This window comes from Meleagris gallopavo, chromosome 1, assembly GCF_000146605.3.
Source record: "Meleagris gallopavo isolate NT-WF06-2002-E0010 breed Aviagen turkey brand Nicholas breeding stock chromosome 1, Turkey_5.1, whole genome shotgun sequence".
NCBI classification, from domain to species: domain Eukaryota; kingdom Metazoa; phylum Chordata; class Aves; order Galliformes; family Phasianidae; genus Meleagris; species Meleagris gallopavo.
In genome coordinates, this window is record NC_015011.2 from 2,700,770 (window position 1) to 2,724,864 (window position 24,095).

A 24,095-nucleotide genomic window follows, 5' to 3' on the forward strand; every position below is an offset into this window, starting at 1 on the left:
CCCTGGAGACATCCAAGGTCAGGCTGGATGGGGCTCTGAGCACCTGATTGAATGGTAGGTGTCTCTGTTCATTGCAGGGAAGTTGGGCCAGATGAGCCTTAAGGGTCCCTTCCAGCTCAAACAATTCTATGATTCTATAAAAATTTAAATATTGCATTTTTATAAGGGGGATTTTCAGAGGTAGCTTCAATCTAGGAAGATTCCTATTTGAGTTACTGTAAGTTTTTTAAATTCTCAGGCTTTAGTCAGAGTCAGAAGGAGGATCATGATATTTCCATTGAGTTTCTGTGACTTCTGTCTCAAATTCTCCCATAGTTTTTAAAAAAGAGGGACTTTTCTGGCAAGATGTTCCTTTTTACCACTACAACTTCTTCTATTCTGTGTAGTGACAGTAGTTATATCAGCAAAAAACCCTCTTTTGACCTGCTATGAGATACATCTACATACTAGCAAGTTCTTTTGAAGATAAGTGAGCCCTAATTAACCACAGACCTACCTACCTGGACACCTGTCTTGCTAGAACAAGTGAAAACTACTTAACAGCAAGTTTAATGCCACAAAATGATAGCAAAATATTCCATAAGGACCTGACATTTCTTACAGGAAAAAAAAAAAAAAGTTTAATATGTAAGGAAATATAATAGAAGGTGGAAATTGTGATTTAATTTTCCCTTTTCACTTTTTGTACATATTAGATTGGTTTGGTATGGTGATAATACAAGCCTTTCAGCGACATTCACAGAAAGTGTTTTATTTTATCAGGAGAGGATTAACCGATGTTGGCAAAATGATTATTTAAAATACAAAACTTCCCTTGAATAGATATTTTATTAGTGATTCAGAATCAAAATAGTTTAGAATTGCTATTTTTGGAAGATTGTTTAAGTTTTCATTGCTGAGCCCCTAGCTAAGTACATCAGGATTAGTTTCTCTTAGAATATAAATTCCATTTTAATTCTAATTTTTTAATATGCATTCCTTACATTCCTCTTTTTTTAATTTTTTTATTATTGTTAGGGAAGATAACCACTTTCTCACTTTTTACCCATTGTCTATCATCCAAGGGTGAAATCTTCAGCCAACCCAAAGAAATCTCATCTGTCAGTTTCATGAATGTTGTACTATTTTGATTTTAGGACGTAAGTGTCTTGTTGACTTGTGAAGCATGAAAAAACCTTCCACAGCTCTGATGGAATTTGGCTGTTTTTTGGACCTGAGATGGTTATCTGATCTAATTAGAGCCTATCTTCTGTTCAGTGTAGGCTGAAGTTGCTGTGGCACTGGGACATCAGAAATAATACTTGCCTATCACTGCAAGTATCAGACTGGGGTGCAGCATGGAGACAACAGGAATGTAAATTCCAGCTTTGGCTATTTGGAATTGCTGCACCTTGCTGTAGCAGAATCCCTCTCTGTCTCTGATCTGGCTGAAAAGACTTCGCTCAATTTCGCTTTACACTAAAGTTTCTTTCCACAGTTTCCTACCTGGGCCATTGTAGGGAACTTGTGCTGCAGAAGTTATGCCTACACTAGAGTAACCTACAGGCCCCAGTACTTGTATGTGATCATCTGTGCTATTAAATTATTTATGCTTGTAAGCTCCCAGTATAGTCAATGCAAAGACAGTCATCAAGGAAGTGGTTTGTGGTATCTAATATTAAGCAGTCAAAAACAGAGTATCCTCTAAGGGTGCCAAAGCCTTTCACCATTATAGATGTACCTGGAAAGACTGGAGAAGGCTGTCCAGACTAGCTGTGGGTGCCCCATCCCTGGAATGTTTAAGGCCACGTTGGGTGAGACTTAGGACAACCTGATCTATTGGAAGGAGTCCCTGTATTCAACAGGAGAGTTGAAACTAAATGATTTTTAAGGCTCCTCCCAACCCAAACTGTTCTATGATTCTCTGATTTTATGACCTGAAAATTGGCCTCTCAGTCAAAATTAGGCTAACTCTGGTGCCAGACTCATGGCTGGGAATCAGTCAAGAGCAGCCCTGCTCATGCCAGTCCCTCTACTTTGCCTGCCAGTCAGATTGCTTTGCAAGGATCTAGCTGCCAGCCCAGGATTCCCAGTTGTCAGAGCCGTTGGCCAAAGGGTACGGGCCTGAGAAAGGGAATTCCCCTTTCCTCACTGCACAGAGAGCCCTGCCAAGACTGGCAGATGGCAGCCATGACATCCTGAATGGGCAGCAGGGAATACCATTAGAAGGCCCTTTCAGCCATCCAGTCATATGGCAAAACATTTGGACGCAGTAAATAATTGGAAGGGCAGAACTGAGCTAACTAAGAGTCAGCCCCCTAATTTCCATACTGTTTCAATGTTGAGTAGGTGTCTTCAAAGTTAATTTTCAGCTACTTCTAAACAAGCGTGATGGCGGCAATGCAGAGTGCTCTCCCCTCTGCATGGGCCAGAAATACTGCATGGTGACTGATAGCTTTGGGTGAAGTTCTACAATGGGAGAGAAGAGAGTTCTGAAGTTTGGCTCTGCTGCCCAACAGAGCTGCTGCTGAATGAGATGCAGCAATCCTACCCCTCCTAAGGTCTGGTAAAGGTCCAGACTGTGGTGCAAACGTCATATCACCAAACACCAGCACCACTGAGGCATCCATTCATTTCAGACTAGGGCTCACAGACCTCCCAGCCAATAGTCCACCACCCTACAAACAAGCCATCCATGCTCGCATTGTTGCCCTTCCACTGGACCCTGCTCTCCCATGAAGGTAGCTGGAGCATTTCTAGAGATATATATTGGTGCACAGCAACTACTGCTACTGCTTCTGTCACTGTCAGTCTATTCTGCACCTAATCTGACACTGTGTTTCTGTTGTGTCTTGGATGTTATTTATGCAGATGGACATATTCAGCTGAGTTCATAAGGCATACCTGATATCACCCTCCAGAACAGATAAAAAACTTGAACTTTGGGCTGGGAATTCTCATCATAAACTGACTGGCTAAAGCAACTTATTTCTTATTCTTTCTCTCATTTATTTGCACCATGGCCCACTCCTGCTTTTTCGTAGTTTATGTCTATAAAATGCAGAACTCAGCTGCAGCATTGGAAGCCCTTGTTCCTACCTGGAAGACATTTCCTACCCCTATCTATGCGTTTTGCAAGTAGTCAGAAGAGAAAGAAATGGTATTGGGCGCAGAGTTTTGGATAGTCTGAGGTTGGACCATATGTAAAATACAGTAAATTTGCTAGGGAGATGGACCTAGTAATGTATCTGGAGTCGTTTGGTGACTTAGTTGATCAGCATTTATGAGCATCTTTAGTGGTGACAAAAAGGTCTCATACTGCCTCATAGGATGATGTTGTATTTACAAAGGTAAATACAACAAATAAATAAATACTCTTTTTTCCTGACTTGTTTCTCCAGATCAACCCAGTGACAGGCCCTCGTGAAGGAGGGACTAAAGTGACCATCCGTGGAGAGAACCTGGGGCTGGAGTTCAGAGACATTGCATCTCATGTTAAAGTGGCTGGAGTGGAGTGCAAACCACTGGTGGAAGGGTACATCCCAGCAGAGCAGTAAGTTGGGTGTGTGGCAGACAGTGGGCCACAGAACATCTAATACTGATTATTGCTACCTGTGGGGTCTTTGAGGAGTCCATCCCCTCCAGCCTCCCTAAAATCCAAAGAAGATGCCACTCCTCACTAACAGCTCAGGTGCTAATAGTGCATTTATTAGTGTATTTGGTACACTTTGTGTGATCATCATTGGCGTATGGCATAAAATTATCTATTTTCAAATAACAGCCACCACACGGGTGTTCAAATCCAGTCTGTGAGGCCGCAGCTCCAAGAAGCAGCTTGCTCCATGTGGGAATGATCATTACGATGCAGAGGTGTCCACCATGCAAGACTGGAGGGCAGAGGAACTCCTGAGGCCAGATCTCTGTCCAGTATTTGTCTATATTTGCCTACATAATTAAGTGATGGTATGGTGGTATACAACAGCCAACCATGTGCTTCATTGAGTACCATCAGAATTAAAAAATTTATTTTTATTAAATAAAAATAACTTAGTGCACAATTTGGATCCTGGACTGGAAAGCAACAGAGAATGTTATAAGTCTACAGTCCATTTCCCAAGAACATGGACTATTTGCTCTGATTTCATCTCACCCAGTTTGCAAAACCATCCCTAAACCTTTGCTTCTGTTTCCTGTTTTCTCCACAGGATAGTATGTGAGATGGGGGAGGCCAAACCCAGCCAGCACGCTGGATTTGTGGAGATCTGTGTGGCTGAGTGCAAACCAGAGTTCATGGCCAGGTCTTCACAGCTCTACTACTTTATGGTAAGATCCTGCAAGAAGATCTCCTGGGCCCTGAAGATCCTCAGACCCTGGGCCACTTCTTAGTGTCTGTTCTCTGACCAAACTCCATCTCTGTGTTCTTCACTGCCATCCTGAGTACACTAAATTGTTCCTTCCATTTCCTTTCAAAATCATTTTTATGAGCAAAAATAGCTCTCCTAATTAATGTTTTAACACTCTATTAATAGTCCAAATTATTAGTCCAGCTTCAGTTTGATACAGCCATGGTCCAAAATAGTACAGAACATCTTCATTAATAGTTAAAAATGCTATGTAGAAAAGTAAAAAGGAAGAGAAGAGAGAAGAAAAAAGAAGAAAGAGAAGAAAAAGAAGAAGAAGAAGAAGAGGAAGAAGAAGGAAAAGAAAAAATAGAAGTAGGTTGTGGGGCGTCAGCTGTGTATACAGACTACACTCAGAAAGCAGCTACATTTCTCTTTTTGGAGATATTGCTTGGACTCACAGATGGGTGTGATACTCTCTCTGTTGGGGACATCAGTATGCAAAGCAGTCAGAAGGGCTATGGGCTCTTTTTTTGCACCACCATAGTGGAGGAAGTTCAGCCTGAGACTGTAGCTTTGCCATAGTGAAAACCTCATGGAAGAGAGAAGCAGAGCCCAGTGCATGCTGCACATTCGACTTGGATTTTTGCTCCTTTCTCCCCTTTTCTGCTCGCTTTTAGTGTCCAAGAGATCTCCTTATTTCTGTAAGGCTCCTTGCTGGGGACATGCAAGCATTGCCTAGCCTTGATCTGTTCAGATCTGTGCAGGTCTGAGATGAGAGGATCTCTTTGTTCGCATCAAAAGCTCTCAACCCCTGCAAGGGAATGAGTCTTTTCTGAAATAATTCACATGCCTGAGCATTTGTTCATGGCAAAGAGAACTGGTAATGAATGCAAATATCTTAGATTTCCCCCTTGAACTGCAGTGATCTCTGTATTTTCCAGTGTCACTCAGGTGTTACTGTGATGTGGGGGGCATAGAAATACCTCAAGAAGTGTCCCCCACCTTGCTGACAGAAGGGCTCTTTCCAGGACATTACACTTCAGCATGTCACCTTTGCTGCTCTTGAAATTACTGTCTGATGTTGATCATCCGTGTCCATCTGTGACAGCTTTTCCCTCCACTTGCTGGCTTTCTGGCTGCCAGCTGTCCCAGCCGTGTGCAAGCGTGAAGTCTGCAGGGTTTTCTCTGCTGCATACCTTGATACCTTTGTGCTAGGCAGAAAAAAACAATGATGCTCCCTAGCCTGCCCATCATATGCCCTCTCCTGTGTCCATTGCTTTCGTAGTGGGAGGTGTTTATTGGCATGGCTTGGCTTCCTCTGATATTTCTGCCAAGAGAGTAGAGATGTTGTTGCACGCATCGCAACATGCCTTGGCGTCCTGCAGTGGTGGGTGGCAGCTTTCAGGAAAGGAAGATGTTTAAAAACCAACGATGGGCACCACCTGGGAGTTAAGTGCTGCTACCAGACACGTAGCAAATCCTATGGAAAATTGCTTTTGCAAAAGGTTTGAAGCAAAACAAGGTTAGATTTGGCCAATAGGTTCCGCCTCCCTCTCTCTTGTGAGAAATGGAAGGGCTGATTATTTGTACTCAACAGAATATTTTATTTCAGTGTTTTGAAAAAGAGCTTAATTTAGAGATGATAGAGCAGTTTTTCTCAACACTTCTATGCAGAACTTTTAGGTTCAAAATGCTGTTAATTTGTTTTTCAAACTGGTCTGTGATCAAAAATGCAAATTGCGTTAGAGAGTTCAATAAGCCAGAAGGGAAACAAAGCATTTGGTTGTATGCTGAAATGGTATTTACGATGAGCTAAATGAATTTTTTTTTTAATTCATTTTATTGCTGTGATTAATGCCATTGTCTTTCAATCCATGAAATATTACCTTCGTTCTTTTCAATTCAGACACAGAAGGAGTTTGCCTTTATTTTGGCTCAGTGTGATTTGGGTTGCTCGGTCTGCATCTCTTCTGGCTCTCTGTTTCAGGAGAGCATTTTGAACAGGCTCAGAGAGGGCTGTGTACTGCCTTTCCAGCTGTTGCTGTTGAACCAATAGAAAGGATATCTGGGTGCATGAACTGTGTGGGTCACGTGTTTCTATGCCCTTATTCCCAGGATCGGTGATGTGGGAGCCAAGGTCTCAACGTACACCACGAGGTCAGTTCAGATACAGCTCTCGTAGCAACTTCTCTGTGGACAGCTTATGCCAAGGAGGTGCTAGAAGAAAGTAAAAGGTTCCACAGCAGAGGAAAGTAGTCAAGACTGTAGATAGATACAGATGATTGGGAGTTGGACTTGTTGAACTTTAAGGGTCCTTTCCAACTCAAACCATTCTATTATTCCATGATTTTCTGGCCTCCTCCTTCCTTCACTGTCACTGTCCACCTCAGCCTATCACAGATCCAATAGACCCCCATGCATTTTCCATCAACTTTCACCAGAATGGAAATGGTAAACAGTCTGGAGGCTGACGTGCAGACATGCTGTGCAGTATTTATGAAGGCCACAGTGAATAATTAATGGATTATTGCAATTTGGAAAGATTAGCCATAAAACCTTTTGTGAAATCGGCACGAAATGCATCAACACTTTGCCAAGGAGCATCGCTGGTATAATTTCAATATGCAAGAGCCCTCAATGGGGCATAAGCATTTGTCATCCTCTGGGAAGAGGGGCAGAAATGCCTGCCCATCAAGGACTGGGACAAGGGGTTCAGATCTTTAACTCAGATGTCATTATCTCGTTTGTAAAGCATCCAGTATTGCACCAAATGGGCAACTTTCAGTGCATTTTCTCACAGGTGGGAAGTAGTCTCCCAACATCCATCTCACGGGTGGCAGTACTTGGTGTTAGTTCTGTGATCACCAGTAAGGAATTGAAGAGGCGTTGCCATCACAACATGAGGCAGTACCCTCAAAACAGAGAAGCCCTTTATACTGAAGACCCTTTCTGCATCTTGTATCCCAATAAAAGCTATTAGAGAATAGTCACAGTAATGTAGAAGGAACAGAGCATTTATTTGTTCTTTTTCTCTTCTTATACATCTTCCCAACCTTCAGCAATTGATAGATGAGGGACTTCTTGAGGCAAAATAGTTTCCAAAACACCATATCAGAAGCAGACAGGTAAACACAAGAAGTGTCCATCTCTGCTAATACATTTTCTACTGGGCTGTAAGTCTGATTTTCATATTCAGCTCTTCCTCCAGGCAGCAGCTTCATTTTTGAACAAAAGCAAAGAGGAAACATGCTGCTGTTTTTCGAAATGGTTAACCAGAAGGGCACAGGGAGAGCTGTGTGTGTGTGAAAGAGGGAGCTATGGTGTGTGTCAGGCATTTTATAAACAGGGATTAATGGTCTCCAAAGCTCAATAAGGTGACTGTGTGTTGTACCTGCTCATTCAGAGGAGCTGAGGAGAGCTTCAAGCATTTGTGTCATCATTCTTAAAGAGAGGGGAAAAAAAATCTTCATTTAAATGCATATAGTGGCTTTTCACTTGGGACTGAGTGGAAAGTTTTTCTATTAAAATGCAAATGAAAGAATAAACTGTAACTCCAAGTTTCTCCCTGAAAATGGATGTCTCCTCTCTACATTGTGGCAATAGGGTGATCTGTGCTTTCAGAGTGCAAGTATTTTATCTTGCTTTTGGGAAGAGTGGAGTTGGAGGGCAAAAAAGAGGTTTCAGATTCGAGACTCCTTAAGGAATGGTGCCCCTCTTTTAATATACTAATGTTGTGTAACGTTGTGTTATGGTTGGAAAAGAGACTCAAACAAGCAGGAAACTGAGAAAAAAATATTCATCTGTACAACATTCTTTCTTGTGGCTGAATTATTTCAGAGAACAGCTTAACATGAGTGATGCTGCGTTGTATCAGTGCAGGACATGCATGCCATGTGAGACTGTTTCAGCATCAACATCTGATGAAAGAGAAATGTTTGGGGTCATGTGGTAGGCCTGCAAGAGTCAAAACACATATTGAGATGCTCTGAATCTCAGCTCTCTTCCTTCCCACGGAAAAGGGCTGTTAGCACAGGGGGAGGTTTTAGGTGTCCTCCTGAGCTGCACAGTAGGACCTGTTACTTTGGTAGATCAATGAACTTCAGAGTAATCTTTTCAAGACACAGTAGTTTTCAATGCTTGTGAGCTCTGTGAATTTTCTCTGGGGGCAGAGAGTCCTTGTTAAGATCCAATAAGACAATTCAAGACCCAGTTTATCTTGCAGAAATGTTGTTGGAAAAAAAGCTCCTGAGTTGTATCAAATAGTGGAGATCAGAGAGATCATGGCTGCAGTTGCCCCAGGCACAGAGATGACTTTGGAAGCTCAGAGCATTTCTGAATGGGTACAAGGGCAGGCCTTATTCTGCAGGGATTTTGAAATTAGCCTTAGGTCTTGAGTTCATCTTACCAAAGCTGTCATTCAAGCAGTGGTGGAATCACCACCCCTGGAGGTGTTCAAGAGAAGTGTGGATTTGGCACTGAGGCACATGGCTAGTGGACATGGTGGGGATGAGTTGATGGTTTAAACAGATTACCTTAGAGGTCTTTTTCAACTTTAATGATTCTATTAAGGAGACATTCCAGGCTCCTCTTCTACCAGGAAAATATTGGTGTCTTCTGAAGTCCACCTAACGTAGTTAAACTTTCGGGGTTGCCTGCATTTCTCTAGCACTGTAGGTACCTCTGCTCATCTCCAGTGCTTTCAACATGACTCTTTGCTTTCACAGACTCTGACACTCTCTGATCTCAAGCCGAAGCGGGGACCTGTATCGGGTGGCACTCAGGTGACAATTACGGGTAATAACCTCAATGCGGGCAGCAACGTCATCGTGACCTTTGGGCGACAACCTTGCCTCTTCTACAGGTACAGATGAGTTCTTCCTTCCTTACATACCTGAAAGATGTAAGCAATCACAGTCAAGAGACTTCTTCTGCAGCCCAGACAACCTGTCTTTCTAGTAATTCTTGGCAGAACATCTGTTCTGCAGTGGGATCTTTACATTCTTCCCCAGCACAACCTTACTGAGTACGTTGTGGGGTGGGAGAATAGGACTTATTTCATTGTTTTGATTGCTATTTGATGTGCTTTTTCCATGGCTCCTTGTCAAATTTCACTACAATTCTCCACGGTCCCATGCTTTGCTACTTGTTTTGAGAGTATGTAATTTAAAAGATTCATTTTGATGTCCCTACTTTAGAAAAAGTAAAAACGAAAATCTGACAACATCAGTTATAAGCATTAAAACACCTCCCTTTTATCCAAGAATAGTCCCATAGTGCTGAGAAACAGATGACTTGTAGCATTTTAGCTCAGGGTTGGCTCTTGCTCAATTGCAGTTCAGAGGCTTAATGTCAGTGTTACCTGCTGAATATTCCCTGATCCCTGTGAGAATGAGCCTAAATCCAGTTCCCAGGGGCTCCTGCAGCTCAAAACTGCTAAGTGCAATACACTTTACTGCCAGTATTGGTGGAAGCTGAAGACAAAGTTGGCACATTTCTCCCAGCTTGTCTTTGCCAGAAGAAGAAGGGCCCATTCACAGGGAAGCCGGGACTACTGTCCTGGGGCAGGATGTTTCCATCTCCTGGCTGTTGGGATCCTGTTTAGCTGCCTGTCATGACTGCAGAGTGATTTAATATCTGTAATGAACGAGGGTGAAGTCACAGCTTGTATTTTAAAAGGCCAAATGGGAACCGCACTGCTTGGGGTTGCTTTCAGAACAGACTAGGGCGTTTTAGAAGGGATTCAGCATGGTTTTCAGGGAAATTTAAAGAGCACTTGAAGGGTACATTTGAGGTACATGCCATGCTACAAGGGAAGAATGAATTCCCATTTTATCTTTCAAGGGATATGAGATGAGGCCGTGCCACAAATCACAGGGCTGGGAAGGCTGAAGGTGGTAGAAGCTTGGATTTTTGGCTCTTTACTGAAGGCAGTGCCACTGCAATATTCAGTCCTGGAGTTGTATTTGAGCCTCGCCCAAAAGGAAAACATTTACCCAGAATCCATTTTAAGTAAAATCATGAAATGCTTCCCACTACATTAGCACTTCCCATGCAAAGGTCCCAGGCATGTTGCAAATGGCATTTAAACAAGGCTTACAGTCCTAATGCAAGGTAAACTTTATTATCCCAGACTGGAAAGCTGAGGTGCAAACACTCCCTTTTATGAGCTGCTGCTGAATATGCCTGCAGGCAGGAAGGAAACATCCATCATGTATTTAATCGCACAGAAATATTTCTGCAGCGAGGTCTGTTTTGGACTTCCCTTGAGGTTTGTGTTTTGAGATCTGAGTAATAGTGGCTTGTGTAGTTTTACTTAAACTGGTGGAAAGGCAATGCCACTTCCCATGATGAATTTGTCACACAATACTCAGTATATTCCTGCAGCAGTGAGTTCCACCACTTTATAGTTAATAGGTTAAGATCACAGGACGTAGGGGTATGTAACTGGGTTCTTACTGGTTTGCTTCTTGTAGATCCTCGTTTATATTTACTTGCTTCTTCTCACAGGAGATCCACCAAGCACATTGTCTGTAACACCACAGCCTCAGATGAAGGCTTTGAGAAGGTGAAGGTGTCTGTGAGAGTGGACAAGGCCAAAATACATCAGGAGCTGCAGTATGAATATGTGGAGGATCCAACAATCCTGAGGATTGAGCCTGAGTGGAGCATCTTCAGGTAAGCATCCCATGGGCACATCACACCAGTACCTTTTATCTTCCATTGCAGCACTGGTACATTTGTGTTGGTCCTCGATACTGAAAAGTGTTTTCCAAGCATCGTGTTCACTAGAAAACACATATTTATCTAACTCCTTCACAGAGCCCAAGAACCATGAGAGCTGGTGGACTTGCCTTCTGGGGAGACATTAAATGCCAGGAATATTCTGTGTAGTCTCTACAGCACCTTGGATGTGCAGAGTGTACCTGTGGCCATGTGTACCCCTAGGACAACATTTCCAAAGAACCTAGTGAGGGGTGGGCAGGAGCCACGCTTGTTCTCCAAACTGACTCAGTGTAGCCCAAGGCTGAATGAACCTTCATAAGTAGAGCACAGCTTCCTGGCTTAATGCAGCAAAATCCAGCTGCAGTTGCTCACCAGAAGCTTGTCTTGATGTCTCCTGTACCCAAATGCAACCTATCCAAGTGGTATTACATAATATTGGGTCTGTTGTATTCCTGAAGACTTTGATTCTTACCTTTTCTGGTCATAACTGTATTTTGGGTTCCACTGGGCTAAGTGGAACCTTTTCACAGCCCATTGGTCATGACTGTGCTTAGAAAAGAGAATAGTACTCAGGTTTGAAAGCACTTTGTTTACAACGTTCATGTGACTGTTGGCTTAGGACTAAGTATTCACAGAATCATAGAATGGCTTGGATTGGAAGGATCCAAGTATCAAGGATCATCAAGATCCACCCCCTCCTACCACATGCAGGGCCACTATCCTCCACATTTAATACCAGATCAGGCTACCTAGTGCCCCATTCAACCTGGCTTTGAACACCTCCAGGGGTGGGGCAGCCTGTTCCAGCACCTCAGCACTCTCTTGGTAAAGAACTTCCCCCTGATATCCAACCTAAATTTTCCCTCTCTATTCCTTGTTTGGCTGTCATGCTTGAAAGCTCCAGAGCCATCTCCTGAGAAGAAACACAAAGAAAGCCCTGATCCCTACCCTATTGGAGGGCCTTCTTCCTTGTTAGGTACTCTTTTGCTCTTCAGCCCATTGCTGCTGCTTTGGTGAATTTGGAAGGTTCATCTGAAAGTACCTGAGAGGAGCATTTGTCTTAGTTGTGGAAGACTTGAAAACGAGACCCAAATGCTCTCAGAATCCTGCAGAAATAGTTTCAGGAAGAGAGAAACTGGTTATTAAATACACTGGTGTTTCCTCGAAAAGGTACAAAATAAGAAATCTCAGTGTTCCTTCATTCATCCACTGCAGCTCTCAGCTCTCCTGTCAAACAGGATTGATTGGGGTATCTGGGGATTAGGAGCAGGACTCATAAATCCCTTCAGTTCAGCTTCCCTCCAGAAGATGTTTCCACAAATCAATTAGTGCCTTTAATTACCGTGAGGGAATTTACCGATTTAGCTGGATTGAATCTTTACACATCCGGCTTGAAGCTTTCGAGTCTGGATTTTCCATTTTGAGGTTTTATTTTCAGTCAGAGTTCAGGTTATCAGTAAAATGAGAAATCACTTTAGTCCCTTCCTTATGAAAGTGAGTTTAGGGCTGGTTAAAGGGTGCAAGATTGACAGCCAAGAAGAGCAAATTCCTCTGTTATCCCCAGGAAAGTTACAGAATAGGGCCCTTCCTTCATCTGGCTTCAGACTGGGGGATGAGAGGAGATCTCCAGAGCATTTTGCTCTTTGGTTTCTCTTCTGAAGCTCCCAGCAAGAGACAAAAGGTAGCCAAGGAGAGGCTTGAGGTATGCTGGCAAAGTTTTGCTTGGCCATGGGGTGCAGAGACTCTATCCCATTGCTTTCTCAAATGAATCTCCTGTCCTCTCTCCCAGCATAAAGCAAATCAACATGTGTTTATTTCATAGTTGCTACCTTACTTTCAGGGTGTGTAGCTGATAGGTTGGATGACTGAGGCTCTATCTGTCTCATCAATAAGGTACAGCCTCTAATTTTTACTTCCTTTGATATCTCTAAAATCAGAAAGCATCCACTTGATTGGTAGTGACTAATTTTAACCAGATCTATTCACCCCACCTCTGCCTTCATGCCCTTTCTTTTACACCTTTGAATCACTCCAGAAGGTTGTAACTGCAGAGGACAACGCAGTATCTGAAATTATATCTGTGGTTCAGAGTGTCTGGGATCTTTTATGGACTATCACTGTTAATCTGTGCAGCTCTGCCCTGCAGGTTGTAATGGAGGCAATTAGGGTAAAGCAGCCTCAGAGAGCTGGTTGAACACAGTGCCAACTCAAGTACAGAGAGTCAAACAAGAAATAATTTAGTTGAAACATATGGATCTGGAGATAGACTGAGTAGGCTCTTCCTTGCTATATCTGTTATGCAGTATGATTCATTGCAGCAAATGCACTGTGCTTCTTTGATTCATCACTCCTAGCTGAGGACTAAGCTGTTTTGAGGGACAGATGATTGCTGCTAAACTACCTTTGCAAAATTAGTGAATGAAGACTGACTTAAAGCCTTCTCAAGTGCCATTTTCCAAGACAATAAAGAAAAGATCACAGATGATTTATTCCAATAGTCAAAAAATAATAATAAAAAAAGACTCAATCTGAACAGGCAGGTAACTAGAAGATTGTAAGCCTCCATTAATACTTTTAATTGGGATTTGAATTTCATCCAGGAAATATCCAGATCTGCAGAATGAAAATTGTGCTTAGAGCTTTGGGGCCAAAGAAGAGTTAAATTAAGGCTCCTGGTGTTGACACCTCTAACTTTATGTTGGAGAGCAGTATCTGTCACTATTCTGTCTGATCTGGGCAAGAAGTGTCTGCAGCTGAAGGCAACGGACAGCAGTTCTCACACAAAAGCAAGTAACAGTTGAATTTGCTTGAGTTGCAAGCTAGACTGAATCTTTAGATGGGTTTGTGTCTTCAGTGGACATGACTATGAGAGTGCATAAGACAAGGGGGAATGGTTTTAAACTAAGACAGGGGAGGTTTAGGTTAGATATTAGGAGGAAGTTTTTCGTGCAGAGGGTGGTGACACACTGGAACAGGTTGCCCAAAGAGGTTGTGGATGCCCCTGGATCCCTGGAGGCATTCAAGGCCAGACTGGATGTGGCTGTGGGCAGCCTGGTCTGGTGGTTGGCAACCCTGCACATAGTAGGGGGTTGAAACTGGATGATCATTGTGGTCCTTTTCAACCCAGGCCATTCTATGATTCTGTAATAAAGATTCTATGACTACTTTGGCTTTATTTTTGCAGAGGACAGACCCCTCTCTGACCCACCACTCTTACTGTGCTTAGAAACTGTGGTCTGAGCCTTCTAAGCTAAATTTCCAAAACAAATAGAGAATTTTTAACACATGGGTTTAAAACTGTATGCACAGACGTGGTTGATTAAATAAAAGGGTTTATTTATACATACACACACTCATATATGTATATATTTATATATGCACATGAATTTGATATGTCTGGAACACATTAAATTGTTGAGCAAATATGTGAAATCCCTTCTAGTTTGAGTCAGCAGAGATTCATAAAAATAATACATGATGATAAAAATAATAAAAGCCCACAGCCAAAAATCCACATGAAATGAGATAATGGATAAAGAAAAACTTGGTTTGTGGATTTATCTTCTGGTTTCTGAAAAGCAAGGTCTCTCTGGAAGATGTCTAGGATATCTAAGTTGAAAATGAATTTTGGAGAGAAGCTATTTTTTCTATAAGGCAAGGATGGGAAAGTTCTCTTGTAAGTGAATGTGTGACTTCAGAAGAGATCCTCTGTGTGATCAAGAGAGCTCAGCCATTCAAACAGACCTCACAGAAATGGCAAAATATACCCTTACCCCATGGGAAATTTCTCACTACTGATGGATAGTGAGAACTTAAGGTACTCTGCAAAGCTCACAGCGAGATGTGGTTCATACAGGCATTGCTTGAAAGACCATAAGGAACCTGTCAGAGAAGTGTCACAGAAGCACCTGCAGAAAGATGCTGTCGTGACAGCACTTGTTGATAGAGCTCATGGCTTCGCCATTACCTGTTGCTAAAGACTTGGTGTTTGTGGTCAGAAGAATGGTCACATAAGTGTCTCCATGTCTTGGAAAGTTGGCAAAAACTTTCTTTATGGCAGTGGGGTAGCCTTCCTTGTGCCATCCTTCCTTCACCTATTCTTAAGATGACTCTAGATTTACAGACTTCTTGAGCAAAATTAAGTTTAAACTTGTACATACTTAATTTAGGTCTGGTTTTGGTCCAGAAGCCAGCAAGTAGAGATACTCCTCATCCTTACCATCAAGCAATCTTTCTTCCTTGAAAGGCAGAATAGCTTCATCCATTCTGTTTATTGGAAGTATTCTCTGGTCCTTGCTATACCACAAACCATGACCAGACATTGCCTAGGAGAGTGTTAAGACAATTTAAACCAAGCCAGTAGAGTTTTTAAAAGCATTAATGGCCACCAGCCAATGTATGAGCTGATGTCCTGGCCCTGTTGGTTATCAGTGTGGAATTAGCTAGAGGGGCTGAAGTACAGGCTGGAGTAGGCTGCTCAGGGTGGTGGAGGAATTGCCATCCCTGGAGGTGTTCAAGATGTTCAAGATGGGTAGATGTGGCACTGAGGGATATGGCTTAGTGGTGTGGTGGTGATGGGTTGATGGTTGCATTAGGTGATCTGAGTGGCCTCTCCAAACTTAATGATTCTATGATTCAGTCCCAGCTAGCTGCAACCAGCTCTCTGAAACCTGATAGCTGCACTGCTCAGCAGTGCAGCATGTTGGCATTCATTTTTACATGCCCTATCTGATTAATAATGGAATACATAATAGAGGAACTTGAAAAACAAGGATTAGAACTAGGGGAGATCTGTGGGCCAGCTCAGGCATCTTCCCTGCAGTTTGTCTCTCCTCTGGTGTTTTCTCCAGTCTCATTTATAATGCACTTTTTTCACCTTTCATGCATGCAGAGGTTTACCTAGAAGCTGGAAAGAGATTCTAGGCTTTCTATTCCCCATCCCATATGAATACAACTGATTTCTGCATCTCTCCTTCCCATTCTCAGTAAAGAAAGAGTTCCAGGAAATAAATTGAAGCCTGGAGAGTTTCCAAGGAGGGTTGCAGAGGCAGTTGTCAAAACTGATGAGAGTGCTCCACCTCCCTGGGAAATCTAAAGCTCTGCAGCAGAGGCTGGGCCGTCCACTGATGACATTGCCTCATTTTATCTTGGATGCTGAAGTCCTGACAGCTGAAGTTTTCACTTTCTCAGATGGCTCTTCCCCCTTCAGCCCTTGTGCCCTGTTGCCTCTGCTACAGGCATTCATGAGATGAAAAGGAAGAGCCCATCTGGCTGAGCAGTGCTTGGTTTGAGATGGCCAAACCTTATGGTGAACCCTTCCCCTCAATGCAGAGCTCAAAGACAACCCATATGCGTTCCTTTGCAGTTTCCTTCCTCCCTCTCCTGAAAGTCCCACAAAAGTAATGTTGATTGCAGATGGAAGAGGCAAGGGAATGGAAAGAAGAGTGTTTCTGAAAGCTCTTTCGTTCTGGTGATATTGATTACATGGAATGAGAAGGGCTCTGTTTATGTCTTGTCTTCTTAAGTGGCCTGAGAGAGATGTAACAAAAGCAATAAAATCTACCAAAGGCAGGGTCATGGCTTGTATGAATGAGTTCTCTCAGGACATAAAACTTTGGCTGAGCAAAAGGACACAGTGACTAGAAATCTCTATTCTACTCCATAGTGTAGAGTGCTGATTCTACATCATTTGCAGACTGTATCTGCTTAGGTCACCCAATGGAAACCAAGTCTAAACACATCGGCTCTGTTTCTTCTCAGTGTTGCAGATCAGGGCTCCCTGGCAGAAATGAATTAGATGGTTCACTGAGGTGACATTGCCTTATTCAGAATGATGCTTTCTATAACACGTTTAATATTCAAGACAAATACAGAATGCAAATAAGATAGCACTGAATCCTGAACAGTTGCTTACACAGGACAGATGCTTTGAGGGTTTCTTAAAATCACAACTTTACACACTATAGAATGATCTGTGGACCACTCTGAAAAGCTTCTTTTAGATTTTCTGCTCTTCTCACCACCAAAGTTTGTAGCTATTTAGTCCTAACAGAGAAGATCACCCAGATGCTGCTTGATGGAACAGTTTCTGGAAGCATGCAGTTTTACATATTTTTCCCCATGTGAATGAGTTAAAAAGCCTTGTTTGTTTTGTTTGACTTCCTTTGGTCCCGTGAGATATGGTCAGACACTTTACAAACAACATTTAGGAATACAGGTCACCCACTGCTGGTCCATTCAGTCCTGATATGTATTAACTGGTTTTATGCTCTTCTTTTGTTTCTTTTTCTCTAGTGGCAACACACCCATTGCAGTGTGGGGAACTCACCTAGACCTGATCCAGAACCCTCAGATCCGGGCAAAGCATGGTGGAAAGGAACATGTAAATGTGAGTATTGCTACTAATCTGCAACTGCAGGAGAAGACATATCCATGGTGGTGATAGAGGTGCCTAACAGCTGTGGAGGCTGAAACCTCCTTTTGCATTCAGAGAAGAGGGCATGATTTCTTTTAAGAAAGACACGAGATGGCCAATTAATAGAGTCATGGAATGGCTTATGTTGGAAGGGACCTTGAAGACCTCATGCCATGGGCAGGGTTGCCACCTGCTTGATCAGGGCCCTGTTCAACTTGACCTTGAACTCCTAACACGTCCAGGGATGGGGCATGCTCAGCTTCTCTGGGCGACCTGTTTCAGTGCCTCACCACTCTCTGCATAGAGAATTTCTGCTGCAGTTCAAGCAGTACCCAGTCTCAAATTCCTGGTAGGAATGGGTTATGTTTTGATGCAGTGGATCACCAGCTTGTCTCTTGGTAGTAAAGTTTTTCTGCTCCTCAGTGTCCTCTGTGAGTAGGTGAGCTAGCATTGCATCGAAAAATGTCAACCTACCAGTAGAGCTGTGTACATTTTCCATAAACTCTTCTTGTGTTGGGTTTCTCTCTCCAGAACTGTGAGGTGCAGAACAGCACAGAGATGACCTGCCAGGCTCCTGCGCTGGCTGTTGACCCTAGTCACCAATCTGAGCTAGCTGAGCGTCCAGAGGAGTTTGGCTTCATTCTCGACAATGTGCAATCCTTGCTGATCCTCAACAAAACCAATTTCACTTACTATCCAAACCCTATCTTTGAGGTTTTCAATCCCTCAGGGATCTTGGAGTTGAAGCCAGGAAGTCCAATCATACTGAAGGTGAGATGGGGACCAAGAACTGGATAAGGATGGTCAGACACATGCTGCTTATTGCCATTTTGTGTCTGCCAACAACCCACTAATCATAGTGGAATCCCAACACTGTCCCAGAGATTTCCTCCACTCATTAAACCTATCATATTGCATCACATCAATCACTATTTGCAAACATCACACCACTCATTGCTCTGCATCTTCCAGTACCCATAACTAAAAAATGTAAACTGCTTTAGCCACTTGTGTGCTGCCTAAATTTGCATCCAATGCTGTTTGCTGTACCCAAGCCCATTTCTTGTCTTTTAGACACTTTTCTCTCATCCTTGGGAAAATCCCACATCAATCCTCCATCATGTCTTTAACCTGAATAGCAACACAAAGAACAAATTATATGCTTGAACATTTCCATATCAGCAGTTGTATGAGATTCATATGCAAATAAATGAGCACGCATGCAGAATACCTGCTTGCACATTTGGAAATATGTTTCAGTATTGCCTGATCATTTTCTGCTTGTGAAAGATTTGTGTGGAGTTTGAGGGAAAGAAATAGGACAGGCAGCTTTGACTGATAATAGTCTGTATTTATGCTGTCTTCTGTAGGATTTTTGAGCAGCTTTTGCTTACTAAGTGAGTGAGTTGCAAACTATGAATACCAAGTGCAATGTTAACACTGGAATAATAGAAGTAGAGATGGAGGGAAAACTTTTTTGTAATACAATTTTTTGAGTCACGATACTCCTTTCTACCCAGGGCAAGAACCTGATCCCACCAGTGGCAGGAGGGAATGCCAAGCTGAACTACACAGTTCTGGTTGGTGAGAAGCCCTGTGTGGTGACTGTATCAGATGTGCAACTACTGTGTGAGTCCCCAAACCTCATTGGGAGGCACAAGGTGATGGTAAGTGATGCTTGAAACTCAGCCTTTCTTCCATGGGTTTGGTGGAAGGGTACAGCAATGTGTTTCCTTCACCATTTGCCTTCTGTAGAACCTAGAAATATCAAAGCCCCTTCTCAGTACAATACTCCTGTCAGTTAATCCTGGGAGAGTAACTTGGAGATTTTTGCGAACGGTGAGGGACCTTTTGGAATCATAAAACTTTAGGATGATTTTCCTCTTTCTTTGTGCAGCCTGTATGAACCCCAGACGCTCCTGTGAATTCTTATGTGTAACTTATTCCCCACATGACAAACTGTGTTAAATGTATCAGTTTCCAGCAATTAGCAACATACTGGTGGCTAAAATTTGTGCAGGATATGGACTGCAGTGTGACTTTGAGATTTTGACATCTATGCAACTTAGTATGGTGTTGCATATCCTTCCTGAAACCTGTGAAAAAAGAACCAGTGATTACATCAGAAGGAGCTTCCTCCTCTCTCCACTGATTTATTCACTGCTTTACTTTCCTCTCAGTAATTTGCATGCCTCAGTGCTCTTGCTTGATAAACAGCACACCAGCAAACTCATCTGAGTTGTGCAGAGCTGTGGGTGGAAGCAAGACATAGCTGACAGCAGACATACAGATGATCAATGCTTCTCATTGCCCACGATCAACTTTTTTCCAGCTCTCTGTTGCCCTCCCAAATCTGATATATGCTTATTTAATTCAGTGTAAGGAGATTTGCCAAGTTTCATGGAGAGACAATGCCTTCCTCTTTAAAACAAGAGGGACTGTCTTTTAGAGAATTGAGAGTTTATGGTGACTGTGTTGAGTCTGATTTGTGACTGCTGTTGGGACACGTCATACTGGCTACTTTACCTTTCTGTTCCGAATTTTGTCATATGGAAAATAGAGGTAGTAATCCCTTTCAGTCATGCACATATGCTGTGGCTCTCAGTTCATTGGAAAGCATTTTAATACAGTCCAAGAAGAAAAATAACAAACATGAGATTTTCTCTGTGTAAATATGAAAGCTTTGGAACAGAGCAATATATGTTGCCTGTAATTTTCGTGAATTTCGTTAGACATATGTTTAGTCAGAGAGGGACAAAAACAATCCTAGAGAGATAAAACTCAAAGTCAGGTGAGCAATTATCAACTCGTGGGGATCAGGGAGGATGAACATCTGGCCAGGCCTTGCTAATTGGGAAGACTCCTCTGTTCCCACAGCTTGGGACAGCTTAAGAGAAACCTCAGAGAAAGAAATAATCCCTTTTTGAGGACACTGATCAAACAAGAGATACTGTTGGAAAAAATGAGAAGGTGATTGCATTGAAGCCTATTGATGAGCATCTCTGTTAGGGGCAATTGGCAGATTTCTTTGTCTAAAGCCAGCAATAAGGCAAACCTTTGACAGGATCTGGGCTGGGAACCAAACACAGAAGCTCAGCTGTGATGGAGGCCAGTGCCCAAGGATGGACTTTGCATCTATAACTTACCAGGGGGACAGCTGGGCTGGGAAATGCCTCCTCCAACATGGCACAGCAGCTCTGTTGCCCATGTTTCACAAGAATGTCACTCTGATGGTTGGGATAATTGACAGGTATTTCTCTCGGGTCCTTCTCCTGCTTCTGATGATGATTTCCTGTGTGACCTTGAGCTAACTGCTGAGCAAAGTCTTTCCTGCAAAGTGAAGTGGCCTAGATCTGAGAGGAGACCACAGCTCTGAACACTGTGATTATTTCAAAGGGAAGGAAGAGTGACAGTGACACATGTTGGTGTCAGCATGTTTTTGCTCTACTTTAACTTTCTTTTATGCAATCACAGAGTTAAATACTTGAAAAAATATATATTAAAAATAAAAAACAACACAGGCACACAAAAAGGGCAGAGCAGTGGTTGATAAAGATAGCTTAAAGCCTAGGGAGAAGCTCTTTTTCAACTGAAAGAAACATTGACAAGGAAGTGTAACCATGGTAGAGAAGACCTGCAGCGTAGAGACGGAGGACATTAGGAGGAGTACTCATATTCATAGTATGCATTTACAGACAGAAAGTTACATTGATGTCTCTGTATAGTGAGTGGAGAGATGGTCAAGTGTACTGCCTTAAATTCAGGGCACAGTTTGCTCAAAGCCAGACACGTTTTGTTAATGCAAGCTTGCACTAGGAAAGACACTATCATAGACACTGTCAAGTTTTGTACAACAGGAGTTGAAGAAACTCTGTCTTGAACCACTACTGGTCGTCCCTATGTCTTTGCTGGAAAAAGACTTGTATCTGCCATCGTGCTATTTGGAGAAATGCCAGTTAAATAGGCCAAACAAGTGACCAAACTGTTCTTTAGAGGTACAGAGTTTGGTTATCTGGAAGTTGATTCCTTGGAAAAAATGCAGGACCTAAGAAATAAAGTAGGGTTATTTCTGTATATTTTCCTGTTTCATTTTAGTGCTCACAAATAGTACTACAGCCTTGCAGGCTTACTTCTCCAAGAGACACATTCCCTTAGATCATGGCAGTTTGTGGACTGTGAGGATTTCTCAGTGTTGAAAACAACTTTGGAGAGGAACTTTTCTAGGCATATACCTCTGGGAGTCTAACTCAGGTATGCATGTCAAAAGTTTGGTGAGAGGAATCCCACTCATGGAGCCAGGCTGTTCTGTGGGTTTTGAGGACAGTCTTGCACTGAGGCTTGGGCTGGGATTGTTTGACTCTGGACTGATATTCCATCAAAGGTCTCCTTTCACTGCCAGGTCTGGATGAAAAAGGCCACTGTAGGAAACAGAAAATGATGATAATGACTCCATTTATTGATCCACCATGACAGGAAGGAAATTGTGTGAACTAGTGAGCCAATTTTGCTGTCATCTTGGGAGGATTTGAGACAGTGGTCTATGTCAAAAGGCAATAGCTTCCAGTGAGCAGATTAATGTTTGACTTTGGAAGTTTGTCTTAGCTGGACTTGCCACATACCAGTACCAAACATCTACCCTTTGCAAGCTTTATGAAGTGGAATTTAACCTTATATCTCGGAATAGACAGGAAAAATAGCTTCTATTTCTTTGACTTATATGGGTGCTAGATTGTTCTTTGCCCAGTGAAGATGCTCTACAAAGTGTCCATGTCATGCTGAAGAACTTGTCATCTAACACTATTAGTTGGTCAGACAAGCTTAGATTTGGTTTAGTTTCTAGTTTTGGACATTGTTATGGACTCCATGATCCTTTGGGGCCCCTTCCAACTCAAGATATTCTATGATTCTATGTTTCAAGAGCGCAACTCCAAATACTTACAGGTATTCAGGGCATAAGAGGACCTTGTGGATGACAATGGCATATTCCAGACTGTCACCTTTAGTCTGACCAAAATAAAAAGATTTGGGCTAGGTGGCATTGTTCAAGACACACTGAGGAACAGGCTACAGCTGGTGCTGGTGTGAAACAGAACTCAGAGGCTGCAATTGAGGCCATAAATAATTTCCAGAAGATGATGGGAATACAGAGATTCATGTCCCCAGAAAGACCTGTGGTGGTGAGAGGCTCTCACAACATCACGATACTTCAAACTGCTTGAGTGGCATCTTCCTAGATTCATGCTGATCCATAAGCAGTGTTCCCATACTAGAGCACACTATTAGAAACTTTCCTTCTATATCTCAGACTAGTCAGTAGTACTTTTCCCACTGCCACTCAAACTTATCCTGTTTTACAGATAGTCTCAAGCATTCTTGCAGTAGCCTTGAACAAGTAGCACCCTGTGGGATTACTTTTGGGAATGGTGTGCATGTTGTGTCAGTGGGATCCCAACAGACTTTCTTCAGCAGAGTATTTTGTTGGTACACAGCAGTACTACCCGCAGGGTTCCTTTCCTGCTTTTAAAAGCAAGATCTCACAAAGACACTTGTCCCAGATTCCTGAGAACCTCCAGGAATGCATGGAGAGCAGAAAGCTCTGACTGGTTTCCTGTCCCACTGGTAAGCATGCAAAGTTCTTTAGCTCATGTGACACAACAGCTAGGTGAGGGGCTGCAAAGAGCATGGGCCAGGCTCTGTGGCTTTTGCTTTCCAGATACAGTTTTCTCAACTTGAAGACTGAAAAGTCAATTATGACTCTGTAATTTCTGCATTCCCAGTGCCCTAACTCATAATGAAGTTAGGGCCCATCAGACCATACCCAAGAATCACCTATCTTGTATGCATCCTGGGACTGATATTAAGACAGTGCATAGCTGTTTAGGACATTGGAGGAAAGCCCCAAACAATTCCTACATTTTAAATAGCCAGGGCTTTGGTACTGGTAAGACTTGTCTCACTAGAAATCCTCTGTCAATCTGGTTTATGGTGGCATTACCAACAGAGCTGTGTCCAAGTGAGATTTCAGATGCTTTTAGCCATTCTGTATCCAAGTACTTCATACTCTATTTAACTTGAGAAGTCATCGTTCATGTGTTATCATCCAAGTTTGACTTGCATAACAGCCTTAATTGGGATGATGATGGACTTCCTCCTGCGTGTTTGACAGTTTCAATGCAATTTTATCCTGCCTTCCCTCCAGGCTCGTGTAGGAGGGATGGAATTCTCCCCAGGGATGGTCTACATCTCTCCAGACAGCCCTCTCAGCTTGCCAGCTATTGTCAGCATTGCAGTGGCAGGTGGCCTGCTCATCATCTTCATTGTGGCTGTGCTGATTGCCTACAAGCGCAAGTCCCGAGAGAGTGACTTGACCCTCAAACGCCTGCAGATGCAGATGGATAACCTGGAGTCCAGGGTGGCACTTGAGTGCAAAGAAGGTATGGTGAGGAAAGAAGGCTGATATTGTGTCAGGAGAAAGAAATCCAGCTGCAAAGCTTTGAGCCAAAATATCACCAAACAGCAGGGGTGTTGAACTCCTAGTTCAAGTCCAGGTCTAATCTGACTTTGCCCATTTTCTCTGAGTCCAGTCTTCCTCCACCTTGTGTTAACTGCATTTGCTAGCTCAGTGGCCAGAGAGA

General features: G+C 42.8%; 1 protein-coding gene across 2 annotated transcripts in view; it reads left to right on the forward strand.

Annotated features, from left to right (window-relative positions):
- Positions 1-24,095, forward strand: part of PLXNA4 (plexin A4) — a 429,864-nt gene that overhangs the window by 360,072 nt on the left and 45,697 nt on the right. For both annotated transcript variants that reach the window (XM_003201828.4, XM_019614671.2), the window contains 8 exons: positions 3,381-3,532; positions 4,185-4,302; positions 9,047-9,183; positions 10,830-10,997; positions 17,340-17,433; positions 17,992-18,231; positions 18,981-19,127; positions 23,660-23,894. In XM_003201828.4, coding sequence (XP_003201876.2) covers positions 3,381-3,532; positions 4,185-4,302; positions 9,047-9,183; positions 10,830-10,997; positions 17,340-17,433; positions 17,992-18,231; positions 18,981-19,127; positions 23,660-23,894 — 1,291 coding nt within the window. The remainder of the gene's footprint in view (positions 1-3,380; positions 3,533-4,184; positions 4,303-9,046; positions 9,184-10,829; positions 10,998-17,339; positions 17,434-17,991; positions 18,232-18,980; positions 19,128-23,659; positions 23,895-24,095) is intronic.